General features: G+C 48.6%; 1 protein-coding gene across 1 annotated transcript in view; it reads left to right on the forward strand.

Annotated features, from left to right (window-relative positions):
- The window catches only part of MRPL37 (mitochondrial ribosomal protein L37), a gene marked incomplete at its 5' end in the record, with an annotated part of 5,156 nt that extends 1,980 nt beyond the window's left edge, over nt 1-3,176 (forward strand). The window contains 4 exons of the mRNA XM_025206671.1: nt 492-677; nt 965-1,122; nt 2,137-2,340; nt 2,936-3,176. Coding sequence (XP_025062456.1) covers nt 492-677; nt 965-1,122; nt 2,137-2,340; nt 2,936-3,013 — 626 coding nt within the window. The remainder of the gene's footprint in view (nt 1-491; nt 678-964; nt 1,123-2,136; nt 2,341-2,935) is intronic.
- Nucleotides 3,177-14,459: the final 11,283 nt, after the last annotated feature.

Consider the following 14,459-nt stretch of genomic DNA (forward strand, 5'->3'; position numbering starts at 1 on the left):
TCTTGTCCCTCATGGATCTCTATGGAAAAATCAAGCCCTTGGCTGACCACTGGATAGTGTTTGAAACCTTTCAGAACTGAAGCTTTAGGAACTTTTTGCTTTGGATGTCTCTTTGTGGTAAAATCACTAAAGTAGTAAAGAATAAAAACTAATGTTTTATTGTGGAGTTCGTGTGCATTAATGACCTAAATAAAACCGGAAGTTTCTTTAGCTCAGGTTTGGCAGCATTTTTGGGCAGAGCCAAAAACACCCTCAACGTTGACTTAAAGTGTTGGTGTGTCAGGAATGGATGGCAATCTTTGTGGCAGCACAGCCCTGGCCCCTTTCCCACCATGCTCCCCGAGGTACACATGCCAAGCAAAATGCCTTTGCATGCTACATTCTGGTAGCTGTCCCAGGGTTGCCTTCCCCTGTTTTAGCTAGTTTTATGTGTAATTTAATGACTTGTACTATATGTGGCTACTGTTCTGAATGCTGTTCCTTCTTTACAGAATCTGTTCTTCTTCAGGTTCGCGGCTTGAATGGAGTGCTTTTGAATGCCATGAATCCAATACAGCCAGTAGCCTCCAAAGATGAAATATTAGCCACTGAAAACGACACTCTTGAGACCTTCTATCCCATCTTGCCTACAGTTGATCTGCAGGATGTTAATGTATATGAAGAAAAAAATGATACAGGTACAATTTGCTTATCAATTATGTAATGGTTTTACATCAGCTTAACTGGCAGCACTCTGCTTTCTGTTCGTATGTGGTGTAAGGAAATGGGGAAGATGGTTGTAGGATGCACAAATATAAATAACCATCCGTCTTTCAGGGGTAGTCAGGTTCTTAGACTTTTCATGCTGTAGGGGAAAACTTTAATTCATCCAAGTTACACTAGCAGTTTCTGAAGATTGAAAGTTAATATGGGCTAAGATTATACCTAACACTATCTGTATCTCATGTGGTTGTCTACAATTTAGGTTTTAGGAAGGATTATCCTTATCCTCACCCTCACACTTTGTACTTTATGGAATCAAACAACCTTCGTCCTCTTCGCTTTAGACCAGAACCGCTCCGGGCTAAAATGTTGATGTTTGCTTTTGGCAATGCATTAGCAAAGGCCAGGCTTCTGTATGGGGTACGTATTTTAAGTGGCTGCTGTTAACAAGTCGGGTTTCACTACTTTCACAGAGGTCACTGTGCTGAGTTGTCAGTCAATGGTTGAAGTCAGTCATCTTGCACACCAACAGCAATGAGTTTGCTTTCAATAATAACTCTTCCCCATCTCTTCCAAAATTGAGAAATGGTGTAATGGTCTCATAATTGGCCCAGGAGATGGAATTATTGAATTCCATGCAGTTTTACTCTGTACGAAGACAGAAGATATTAGAGGCTGGTCTTCAGTAAAGACGGTGATGGGACCTTCCCCCAATAAGTCTTGCCCTTACCCAAGAATTATCAGTGCTGGTAGGAGTGGGGTATTGTTACTTTTTGTCCTCCTACCTGAAATCTTTAAGAATCTATCTGCAGGTAGCCTGGACCTGCTCTTGGGGCAGCTTTACATTTGAGATTTCTGGCTCACTCCGTAGGTTCCACTAGATGGTAATAATTTTCAGTCACAGTTGACCTAGGTTGAATTTGAACCGGTGACCTAATAAGCAAGAGACTTGCAATGCCATTAATGGTTCCTTGTCACCATATCTTAAACTCTGCCCTGATGTCACCTATCCAAGGACTTCAGAGTTTTATAGGTAATCTTTAAAGATGTGTTTAGCTATCCAAGCAGTTCACCAAATCAGAAAGCCACCTCGTTATGCCAATAGCAATTATTTTAATGTGTTTATGAAGATGATTAAAATTGGACTAGCAGTAGGTAGAAATCAGTTGAAGCAACTTGCAGGCATGAATAAGAAACGAGTATGCTGAGATGTGTTGTTTACATCTATATTCTAATGCCATTTGAAGGAGACATTATTTTAATTAAGATACAAAATCTACATTCAAAACTTGTTTGACTAGGGTAGCTTTCTGGGCAAGGTAATACCTTTATTAAACGCCTGGCTTAAACCCAAATGGTAACTGCTGATTCTGCATCTTCTCATGGAATTTGTTGTAACTGGCTTTTTTCCCCCCCCCCCCCTGCTTCTCTTAGGATGAGCCCAGGGTTTTAGAACAACCAATAGTAGTGCAAAGCATTGGCACAGATGGTCGCGTTTTCCAATTCTTGGTATTCCAGTTAAATACAACAGAGTTCGCCTCTAACGATGGTGTTAAAAACCTAGTCTGGATTGACTCTGATCAGTTGATGTATACATATGCCCAGCGTATTCCTACTATCAAGAAGAAAGTTGTTACGGTGAGTTGACAGGACAGAGAGCTAGTTTCACAGAATCGGAGTTCACAGAAATTCTACCCCTCTACGTATATTTGAGATTTGGGAGCTGGCACAGATAACAACTATCAGAGTCACTTGTTTGAGACAGGCCAACAACTTCCCTCTATTTATGGAGAATTCATATAGAATACTAAGTCTCTTGTCTTCTGGTGGATGGCTGTCAGTACTGTTTGTGCGTTGTATGGTTTATTAAACTACTTAACAAGCATATTATAAGCTATATCATGTAAACATCTTACATAGATGCAGAGTTTTATGATGTGCTTATTGAAGATCAAGTTGCTTGCACACACAGTTATTTCACTGAAGTTACAACTGTCAGCATTAATATAAAGTAAATAAAAAGTATAGTTCTGTTGAGTCCACTTTGACTAAAACACTCTGATGGATGGGGACTTCATACCACTTGAGATGAATGCCAGTGAAATTATACCCACAAGCCATCTCAGCATGTTTCCCATGCTACCAGATTTAAAGTGGAATTCACGCATATTTAAATTTGTTATTTTTCTACTCTGTTTACTGCAAACTCAGTAACCAAGTCTTTTCTCTGCAGGTGCCTGCTGGAATACATGGCTATGAACCAAACACATTCAAGAAGTTTCTGGCACTCTATTTACATGGAGCAGTATAAAATCCTAGTCAAGCCAAAAATCCTTCAAGTTTACCTGCCATTTACTCTTTCATCAGAAGATCATGTAGTGAAGCAAGTGACATAATATACCTTGAATAATTTAAGGACTTAAACAATGTTTGTTTGTTTATAAATAAAGATTTTGTAGCAAGTGGTGCAGACAGAAACGCCCCCTTTTCAGTTACTTACCTGTAACTTCACACCATTCCGTACACGTGCAGTAAGTTAGTGAAGCCAGCTGCCAAAATGCTTCCTCTCCACTTTCCCCCGGCCGCCTAGAGGGAATGTGAAAAACAATGAATGGTTTCTTGGTTATTGTTTGCAGTAGCAGAGACCCATGTAGGCCAGCACCTGTGCACAGAATTTGTTTTGAAAGAGATGCTGGACCTGAAAGCGTGGCTCAGCGACCTTGTAGGAGCAGTCGGCCAAATAAGAGACGGCCTGAAGCTGGGCCTCTGTCAATTCCCCTGCCACCAAATCTCTGCTTTGCAGGCCAGATGAGATTGACTGGCAGGCTGGATCTGGCGCTCGGCCCTCAGGTTGACGACTCCTTCTGCAAAGGTAGAAAACAGCTTCTAATTACATAATGTACAGGTACTCCTCACTTAACATCATCCCAGTTAACGTCGTTTCATTATTACGCTGCTGCTGTATTAGAGAACACTTGTTTAAAGTCGCGCAATGTTCAGTTGTAACATTTGGCCACCACCTGCTAGTTAGGTAACTACTGTGATGTAGTTGGATTCGCTTAACATTGTTTTGCTTAGTCGCATTTTTCAAGAACGTAACTATGACATTAAGCAAGGAGTAGCTGTATGATGTACAAAACCCAGTCTATAAAGTTTGCAGTCTCATAGGATAAGGGCCCTTCATAATCCTACATTGATTTTATTTATTTATTTGGATAGGTGAGTGCCTGGCTCCTTTTTAGCCATAGTTAGAATATTACCTGCAACCTTGGAGTTCCTTCAGAGCCAAAGCACTGCATTTGTTCAGGACTCAAGTTACTAGTAAGAGACCTGTAAGCCTTTGCAAAGCAGTGCAGAAGTTTGGTGCCAGAAGAGTTTCAGCAGAGGAACAGAGAAACTTTTTCAGTCTACCCTTGCCTCAAGGGCAGGTTCTTTGCTTTGAAGACAGAACCCTAGATCAGCTAAAATGAGTAGAGATGAGAGAGGTGTTCTTGCATAAAAAGCAGACCAGGTTATTAGTGCTCAGTTGGTATTTGCATGTCCTCTATAATTTTACAAAATATGAATCAGTAGACTGGTCTTAGCTAAACAGTGTAAACACATCACTATCAAATCTGGGCAGCAGGGGGATGAGTGGCAGCCATATTTCAATGCAAGGCAGCGGTGGAAGACTTAAAGCGGTTGGGTTGGTCAGTGAAATAAAAATGGCAGAATATGGAGCTGGTTAAGTGGCACCTCCAGTGCAGCAGAACTGAGCAAGGAGAAAGGCTCAGACTTTCACCTGATGAGTATGGCTTCATGTGGCAAATTAATCCACCCTACAGTGGGGACCAGAGTGGGGGAAAGGCTGATGTAGCAACTGATGGATTTTTCAAGAATCAGGTCTCCCTCATCTGAGGGGTAGGTGTTTTTTGCTTTTTTAATTTCTGCAGTTCTGAATTTAAATTACTCATTACATTTGGTAAATGGAGCACAGGTAGTATGCTAAGGATTTCTGTATATTTCTGCATACTTCAGTGCTCTGCCCAAAGCTGCATTAACACTTCATTTGTAATTATTTCAGGCTTTGCAACTCTTCTGGGATAAATTAGCATGTAAATGGACAATGAAATTAAATTGATCCAGCACTTACTGTACAGGTGGATAAGAATCCCATATCCTTCTAGCTGTGGGCTGGTGGTAACTTTGTCTGTGTAGGCTAGGACAATGGGGGGCCAGCCTTTTTTGGCAGGTATGCTATGAACTAGCCCTGCACCCTCCAAATGTCCTAGCTGCTGCTCTGCTTTAACCTTGACCCTGCCACTGTGCTGTGCGCCTGCCACAGGCTACCCACAGAGGCTGCCTGTGCCATTTGTGGCATTTTTGCCTCAGGTTGGCAATGCCTGGTCTAAATTATAAGAATGGGGCAGAGTCTATATCCACCAGAGCAGGTTGCCAGGGGGCAGCTTCAGCTCCCCTATTCTCTGCCTCAGTTCTCTACAGAATGAACATAATATGCCCTCCCATCTGTATTGATTGCCTCTAAGTTACAAGTTTTGGAATGCGGTGCTGGGCATAATGAAGTGCCTACCCTGGTTGCTGCTGCTGCCATAATTGGCCTCTGAGCCATACTTTCTTACCCAATTTTGCCAGTTGCTTATGCGTTCTGCCTTTGATGCAGCTGCCTGGACCCAGATACAAAGAGGTGAATAGTTTCTAGCCCAAAGTTACACGTTTTACTAACTCCCTGGGTCAGTCCCCAAATTTAGCAGGGGATGGAGTGTTTTCAAGGTTCAGAATCAAGGGAATTTCTGTGCACAGCAGGGTATGACTTCTGAAAGCAGTCTGTACTTTGTTATCTCATATGTCCACCTGGATAAAAACCTGCAGTGGTGAGCTGAAAACCACATCCATTGGGCTCTTAACCACTTCCTTCCAATAGCTAGGTGCATAGCCTTGGCACCTAGATACGGTGACTCTGCGTGGAAATAGTCACCCCACAGAGCCCAGCATGGGGACACTTACAGAGGCAAGCTTTAGAACGGTGATCCTCTAAGCTTCCTCCTGTCTGATAAGTGGTGGATCTAGCTTAGCCACTCTGAAGCACTGCCATCACCTTCACTTAGACACGCTCTAACCTGCTTTGAAATGTTGCTTTTTCAAACCCCGTTCAAGCAGGGCCTGGATTTCCAAATGCTCGGGCACGGCGGCCTGTGAATGGGAAATGGGCAAGAAAGCATTGAGTCACAGCACAGGGCAGAGACTGGGTTAGGATTTTAACTGGTAGGACTAGGCTGGAGGTACGTGCAGCTGGCAATCTCACACACGTTTCAGGAGTATATTTGCTCACTAACAGCAATGTTAGCACTACTTGGCATAGCCAGGATCTCAGTGCCAGCAGTATTTGCCCAGAAATCTGATCATCTTACCACTGAGAGTCCATCCCATCCAAGCTAAGGTGCTTCACTTGTTTCTGGTCCTCTGCGGGATCGGATGGCAATGACTCCTGTGCATTTAAACCATCATCTCTCTACATAGATACAGTGTTCCTTCCCAACCCTTCTGTCTGCAGGCCAAAAAACCTTTATATGCGCTTAGGATAGAAATGGTGCCCATCTTCCAGGATTATTGCCTCTGAGGCCCTCTCTACATGTTACATGTATCATGCAGTTAATTGGTTCATTCCACAATCATTTGGACTGGCTACACCTGCAAGGTATCTATTATACCATAAAAAGGCCCATCCAGCTATAGTTAGAGCTGGAAAATGTGTAATAACTTTATAGCTGGTTCCTATCCAGTTTCAATTTGCACATGTTGCCTGTGCCCCCGTGGCTGGGAGCCCTGTCATCCATGGGGGGTGTGCCAAGTGCTGCTGTGGCTCCGAGTCCCACAGGTGCTGGGATATGGGGTGCTGCCATGGCCAAGTGTCCTGTCAGCTGCGGGACTTGCAGCTATGGGAGTTTGCTACTTGCCAGTGCAGGGGGAGCCTGGGATGGGGAGCCCGGGTCTCCCCCTGTACCAGCACTAAGGTATGTTTGGATCTGATGCTGCATCCCACAGTCGAGCCTCCTGCCATGTACGTGTGACATGGCAGGAGGCACAATTGTGTGATTTGAACATCAGATCCCATCACACCGTTACCTGAACGTCTAGAGGGGCCCTGAGAGTTACCCAGGTAAGGGAAGGGGCTCTGGATACTACATTTGAGAGAAGCTGAGTGAAGCTGTGCCTTCTCCTTTAGGAAGACAGGACCAGAGAACAAGCCAGAATTTGGAGGTCCCTGGGTCAGAATAGTGAGCAGAAAGAACAGAACCCGCCAGCGTTTCAAAGCGGGGGAGATGGTCTGGTTATTAAGCACCAGATGAAGGTTGCAGGAAGACTCACAGGAGCTATTTGACAGAGTGCGCTCCAGGCTGGAACAGGCTGTCAGGCTGGTCTGGAAAAAAAAGTTTGGAGCATAGCTCGCTCTTCTTTGTCTACCCAGACAGGGCAGGAGAGCTAGCGTGAGTACAAACTCTGGGGTGGCCAACCTTCTCCAAAGTGTAGTTCAGAGCCATCCTAAGCCACACATGGTCCATCTCCAGCACTGTCAAGCAGCCAAATATAGACAAGGTCTGCGTACCTGGAACGGCAGCAAGTCATCTTAAAAGTTTCATAGAGAAACAACCTGTCACATGTATGACATCTGTATAAACTAGACAGACAGGCGTAGAGCAAACCTACTGCTGTAACCAGAGTTGCAGTTAAGGCCTGAAGAATGACTGCAGCACTTCCATGAAAGGCTTTTGTCTCTAAGCTTACCCACTTGTTTTTGAATGGTGGTCCTCTGGAACTGAAGGGGTTAATTTATTCTCCGGGTGCATGTCTGGGTCGGAAGAGTGTGTTAACAGTGTTTACATGGTTCACTAAACCCAGGCATACATGAATACGGGCTAAACTATGAACTTTACTGTGGAGCAGTAGGCAACCTCTGCAGACCACTGGTCTTCCCCCGCCCCCAACTGGCTGGTTAGCTGCTCCCTGATGGACCACCTCCCACTGAAAACTCCCTCGGTGTCTTGTTAAGGAGCATCTCTACATTGTAACTCCTGTTACTACTGAAAGAACACGCCAGCAGCCCACGAATAGGGTTACGTCCGTGCAGACGTGGCAGACCCGTGCGTGGAGGGCAGCTAGTAACAACCAACAGCGGGGGTGGGAAACGGCATGTGCAGAGCTTGCGATGAAGTAGTGAGGTGTCCGGACTGGGATACGAACCCGGCTGCGAGTGCAGGGAGAGAGATGAAGTCCGGGATATTTTGGCCAAGGAGGAAAGCAACGGTGGCAGCAGGGAATGCGAAGCCTTGCATTTCCACGTTAAGCAAAGGCGTTCAAAAGACGGTACTCCGCTCGACTGGGAAGAACTGGTTTCCAGAGCGCTGCGACGTGTCACTGCAAACACCTGGGTCTGGGACAGACATTGCATAACCCGGTTTGAGCCAAATCAGTGAAGTCCGATATACTACATTCAACCAGGTTCATCTCAAGCTGGTTTCAGCTATTTTCAAACTGGTTTAGGTGCAGGGAACATCTGTTCTGTTACAGGTATAAACCAGTTTCTGATCACTTCAACTGGTTTGCGTGCAATGTCTGTCCCTAGCCCTGCTGGACACAGACACCCTGGTTTAGGAGTTCAAGCTCTTGTGGACACACTAGAAGAGGGGTGCCGAGCCAGCCCGTCGCCAGGCCGTGTTAGCGAGGCTGCTGGACTCCCGTCTGCAAAGAGCAGCACAGCTGCAGACGGCCGTACTGAAAGGACCCGGTGCCTTGAGACCCATGGCAGACATCGCCTCTGGCTGCATGCCACGCAAGGAAAGACTAAGCAGGAATAATCAGTATTCGCCTCGTGTCTCTGCTCCCCCCCCACCTTGTTTCCCTCTGTTATGAGCAGAGACAAATACCTCCTCCCACGATCTCCACGCTGCAGTGACAGCTCTGTGCCTGTCCCCCAGGGACCATCCCGAGCGCTTGTGATAGGCTTTTCAAGCTGCTCCCACTCACTGATCTCCTATCAGAGCTGCTTCAACAGGTACGCGGGGCTCAGATAAAACACGGCTCACGAGGAATCCCTCGCGCTGTTCAAGGGGAGAATTGTTTCTTAAACAGTATGTTCCCTTGAAGTGCACCCAGTGTGAAATCCAACTCGGCAGGCTGTGCTAATCGTGCTAGCGAGTACACGCAGTCCTCAACTGGAACCCCTGCTTGTACATCTCCTCCTCCTGCATTTGCACTAATGAAAACTAACGTGGGAGACAATTATCCCTAGGTTGGGCTCCAGAGACCTTTTAGAGGAGGAACTTGGTGGTTTTTATTTCTGTATTTTAACATCAATGCTCAAGCCAACCAGAACCAAGAGGGAGGATGCCTCAGGACCTTGCCGTAGAAATGCAGTGGAGCCAGGGAGCATTGGCTGTCCTCTCCGCCTTGATTAGGTAAAGCTAAGCAAGGTCACCACTGCTAATCCGCACGTGGAAGAGAGACCTACTGCTCTGAACAGAGCCGGCTGGCTAATGCACAGTTAATAAGGATGTTACTTTTTCCTAGCAGGCAGGAGATGTATGGGCTGCTTGTGGCAGTGAAAGCTAGGCCCTCTGCAGACCTCTCAGACTTACGTTTTCTGGGTTAGCCAGCCCACCCGCACCAAAGCTTATAGATCAGCCTGATCTCAAGAGCCTAACTGTTTCGCCCCCGACCCCTCCAGCTCCGCAGGCTTCGGAGGCTGAAATCTGTAGGCAGCACCAAGCCTATAATTAAAGCTTATGAGCAGAACGTAACAAGTTTGGTGCTGATCCGAGACCGAAACCAGCCCTTCTGCTAGGCTTGCGTGGCTCCCACAGCTAAGAGGAACAAAAGAGCAGTCGCTTAAATCCGGCTGTGAGCAGACAGGATGGAATAATATACACAGTGCCGGGGTATCAGGAGCCCCAACCCTGACTAGCGCCCGTCGTGGTCAATGCTGAGAGGTGCTGCCCCATCACTGTGTCTGTGCCATTAACAGGACTACAATTATATTGCAGCAGGAGACCGCAGGGCTGAAAGATGCACTTGCCCAATACACAGAAAATGTTACAATGGAAGCAACAGGCAACACTCAGGGACGGGCAGCGTTGTACGATTAAATGAATTATGCATTTGTCTTGCACGGGTACAGGTGGGGCTCCCTCTCCATGTGTATAAGCTGCAGCCCCAGTGTTGTTGTCACAGTTGAACATGCTTATCACAGGACGTTTGGGAGCAGGGAGGTGCCGGGAGCTTGCAGTGTGAAGGTCACCTTAAGGGATGCTGAAGAACAGCGCAGGGAAGTTATTCTGAGCTCCGCTCCGCAGAGAGCTGCCTTAGCGAGCGCTGGCGGCTCTTGGGAGAATACTTGGCGCTCCCTGTGCACCTGATCTGGATTTGCAGCCTCAGACGGAAGGAGAGGAATGAGACTGCCTGGCTCCAGCAGAAAGGAAAGGCCCCATGGGAGTGCAAGTAAGGAACAGGCTCAGCCACCCCCTTCTTCAGGCTCTGCCCTCCTGGCCCCGCGCAGGACCGCTGGGAAGACACTAGCCCCTCCGCCCCGGGGAGCGAGGTGCAGAAAGCAGTGGCACCACCTGGAAAAGCTGGATGGCAAGCCCAGAGCCAGCCAGAGCGATGGACAGGAGCTGGCTGGCAATCCCAGCAGCTGCCATGGCTGGTAGGGGGTGGGCAGGGGAAGAAACTGTCCTCCAGAGGCCACTAAGCGAGTGTATAGGGATTAAAGGATGACAGGAGAGCCCTTCCTTCGGGGTTCACAGAGCACCTGCGACTTCAGCTGGTACCGAATGAGGCCCTCCCACAGACCGAAGGACGCCCGAGTTTAAGAGCAGCATTTACCTCCAAAGAGGGGCCCAGCTTAAGGCCCCAGTGGCTGCTGCTTCTACCCTTGGTAGCTTCCTAGATCTCCATCAAGCCAGTCCTGAAAGGAGGGTTGAATAGTAAGGAGATGGCACCCGAAAGCATTTGGGTTCCTCTCCTTATTGTAAGGCCTGCAGGGCGTCACAAACTCTTCTGTGCGAGGTCTGAGCTACCCGAGAAAGATGTGGGTGAAGGCTCAGCCGAGGGAGGATAAACGTGAAGACTAGCGCATGACTCCGTGAAACCGGTTTCTCCTGGGTGAGAAATTCACTTACAAATCTCCATGCCCGAGCTCTGGCAGTCTCGTTCAGGAGAAACACGGACATCAGAGCGATCGCTGCACGAGTTGTGGAGAAACAGTGCTCCATGCTCTCTTTCCGAACCCAGTTACTGGACCTTTTGCAGGGTAGGATGGCCTTGCAGAACAGGGCAGCCTCGTCCGTTCACAGCCCCGATGAAGTCGGCTGCTGCCTATGGAAGCTGGTGCATTTCTGATTTAGTCTCCAAGGTCCCACCCAGCCCTGCCTTCTGCCGAACAGCAGATGGACACAGCTAATGACCTCTCTTTGGTCACCACCCAGCATGGAAAGGCCACAGCGAGGGCTCGGGGGTCTGAGGAAAGGTATCCTTCAACAAACGGCCTAAGAGACCCGAGGAGCAGTGCTTTCCAAAGGGAACAGCTCGTTCCTCGTGCCAGGTGGAACGGCGACTGGAAAACCAGAAATCTCTTCCTACTGCAAACGTGTCCTTGCCCGGCTCTGAGACAGCTCCTGGGGTCAAGCATTCAGGCTAGCTTGGGAGCCTCCCCACCTCCTCCTGCTATGCACTGTCCCCTGCTCAGGGCACTCAGTCCCACATCACGAGCCGTGATGGGCTTTCCTGCTTGAGCTGCCCTCTCAAGACAGCGAACGGGTAGAAACAGGAAGGGTGGACGCTAATGGGTAGAAACAAGGCCATACGAGATGGGCCAGCCGGGCTCATCTGAGCAGGACAGCCCTAAAATGAAAAGTGACTTACTGTGGTTCTTCAAGGCGAGTGCCCGCACAGATCCCATGCCTGGGATAGGTCAATACGGTACAAGCCGTGGCCGAGCAGAGATGCCACGCCATGCCCACTTGCTTCCAAACCGGCGGCCGCGTAGCTGCAGTAGAGCAGGGCTGTCTGCACACCAGCACCTAAGTCCTGACACATTAAGAAAGCAGGTTAGAGCTGGTGGGATGGTAGGGGTTGTCCCTTTGCCCCTCCACCAAATACCTTCAACAAATTGAAGGGTCTACCTAATCCTGGGCAGTAGCAACACTGATGTGGGTGAGGCCAGGGTAGGACTCTCCTTGTGAAAAACCTACCTATGGAGGGTTGGCCCCGAAAGCTGGGATTGCTCCTATACTTCTAGCTGACAAGGTGGCTGCTCAACAGCCCTCTTCTTTGACCGGTTGTCAAGGGAAGGTCAAAGGGAGACTTATCAAGGGAGGGGGGGGTCACAGACCTGTAGGAAAACAGGTGAGAGCTGGTGGAGGAATCCTGCTGCTGTCACGTACGGAGGACAACTCACACATGCTGAGCATGCAAGAGGGCTTGCACTGAGCTCCGGGCCTGGGAATTTCTCCGAAATAAGCAGTCCAGTCCAGCTGGAAGCATATGGCTGCACCGTCCAGGCAGGACTGCTCTTCCTTTTGGCTTTGTCTGTCAGTCTGGTCAAGAGTCTCTTGCTCTGGTCCCTCGAGTCCTCAAAGTCTTGACCATATAGCGACTGTGCATCTAGGAACACCGACTTATCCCTACCTGGATGATCAATGGGCTCAGGCAAGATCTGCACAGTAGGTAACAGGCTCATTTTAGGTGACTTTTCATTATTTCATGGCTCCAACTTACCCAAAACAACAAATTCAAGCCTTTCCACCCTGGTGCACAGCATAGAGGCATCTGAGTACTGTCAGTTTACAGACTGGCGAGAGCTCACCTGACTCAGCAGTGATTCCAGTTGATAGTAGATCTCGTCCAAAACCCCAGCAAGGGCATACCTCAAACGCATGCAGCACGGAGCAGCAAGTACCTGCATCGCACAGCAGGCCAGATTTCACCTATAGCTGCCTGCAGCCGGCTGAGATCAGTGCATATATATGCACCCCGCTGACATAGCAGATAGGTCACAGGCCTATCAAGAGTCTTACCTTCCTTAAATCAAGCAAAGCCATTTCAGACCATGCAGTTCTTCTCTACGCCTTTTCCTACCCCCACCCTAGGAGCAGTGGCCTTTGCTCAAGGGTTCATTTCCCAGAACTCATGGGATACGGTCCTCCTGGCAGGGCACATGGCTAATAAATGCCCTAAAACTTGGAGCTACGTGCTTGGCTTGTCCCTTTTGGAAGGCTGCACCACCCAAGTACCAGACACCACCACAGCGACGGACCACTTGGATAGACAAGATGAGAACGGGGCTGAGATTTCGCCCCACTTTTGAGGCAACATCTTGGAGATTGATGCATAACTTATGTTCCATCAGTTATTCTCTGCCTGGCCCGCAGAGCACCCTCATGGATCGTCTCAGTAAGTCTTCAGATATGCAGAAATGGTCCCTCGACAACTCCATCCCCCTGACCATGACATCCTCTTGAGATGGGGTTTCCGCAGCAGCGGGTTATGGCTGTGTCCTTTCTCTGAGCTAGGAGGATGGAGGGTACTACTCAAGGCACTGGTGCGGCCACTGTTATTCAAATGAATCTCATCTTGCACGCACACACTCACGTGTGGACCGACTGAACTCTGCTTTTTCTTTCAACAGCTGCTTGGGGCTGTCATGACCCAAAGGCATGATTTTGTGTGTGCTTCGGCACCAGAATTATCCCCGCCAAGTTGCAGCTTCATTGCACGGGAGAGTTTCCTGTTGCAGAGGAAAACCCCGGTGCAGGGACGAGTTTCCCGCCTTTCTGCAGCTTCTTTTGCAGAGTGCATTGCTCAAGTTGCAAGAGGAATGCACGGTGCAAAAGAGTTCCCGCCACCAGTGTGCAAATTCGTTCCCCATTATTGGCTAGTTCTAAATTATTCCCACGTGGCAGCTAACGATTGGCCTGTTAGCCGTATAAGAGGCTTGAGCAGTTTCCGCCCAAGCCGAAGAGGACTCCACATCCATCTCGTGGGGACTCTGGGTACACGGCAGGGTAATAGAGACCCTGTGTGAGATTCAGAGGAGCTTGGCGGCCTGATCCATCGCCCACCTCTTCCCGTCTTCGAGCACAACTTTTATAAGACGTACCTACGATTCTGATTTTGGTGGCTCGTTCACCCAGAGCATCCGGAGCTCTGCACCGTGGAGCCTAGCAACCTCCACGAGTCCGTCCGTGTTGTCTGTGTCTGTAACCGCAACTCAAGCAAGTTTTCCAGCCTGCACCACTGCCATCTCGGTGTAAGTAAACAATCTTTAAAACTACCGCTAAGCGTTTGTGCCTAATTCCAGCTCGACGGCCTCCCTCTCCGATCCAGCGTGCCCGGGCTGCTGGCCACAGCCCACATGCAGCACGAAAAAGGGCTTGGGTCGCTCCCGGCCCGCACAGGGGCAAGATGTCCTCAGGTGCTGGGGCCAGTAGAGAACCAGTCTCCTGCTTTGTTAATAATCATGGGGAATATGCCCTCCTTTCTCGCACAGAAGACTGGGGGCTGAGCTCCATACTATGGAGGCTTTTAAACTTCAGCAAAAAGCTTCCTGACTGTAAAAGCTGGAGAACAAGGGAACCAGCTGCCTAAGGAACCGGCCGAATCTCCTGCCCTGGAAGTTTTCTAGAAGACCTCAGCTGGCCCGATTCCCAGGCCACCTGTCTTGGGATTGGTATGGATGGCACCTTCCTTCTCAACGTCTCATGAAA

Source organism: Alligator sinensis, unplaced genomic scaffold, assembly GCF_000455745.1.
Source record: "Alligator sinensis unplaced genomic scaffold, ASM45574v1 scaffold172_1, whole genome shotgun sequence".
Lineage (NCBI taxonomy): Eukaryota > Metazoa > Chordata > Crocodylia > Alligatoridae > Alligator > Alligator sinensis.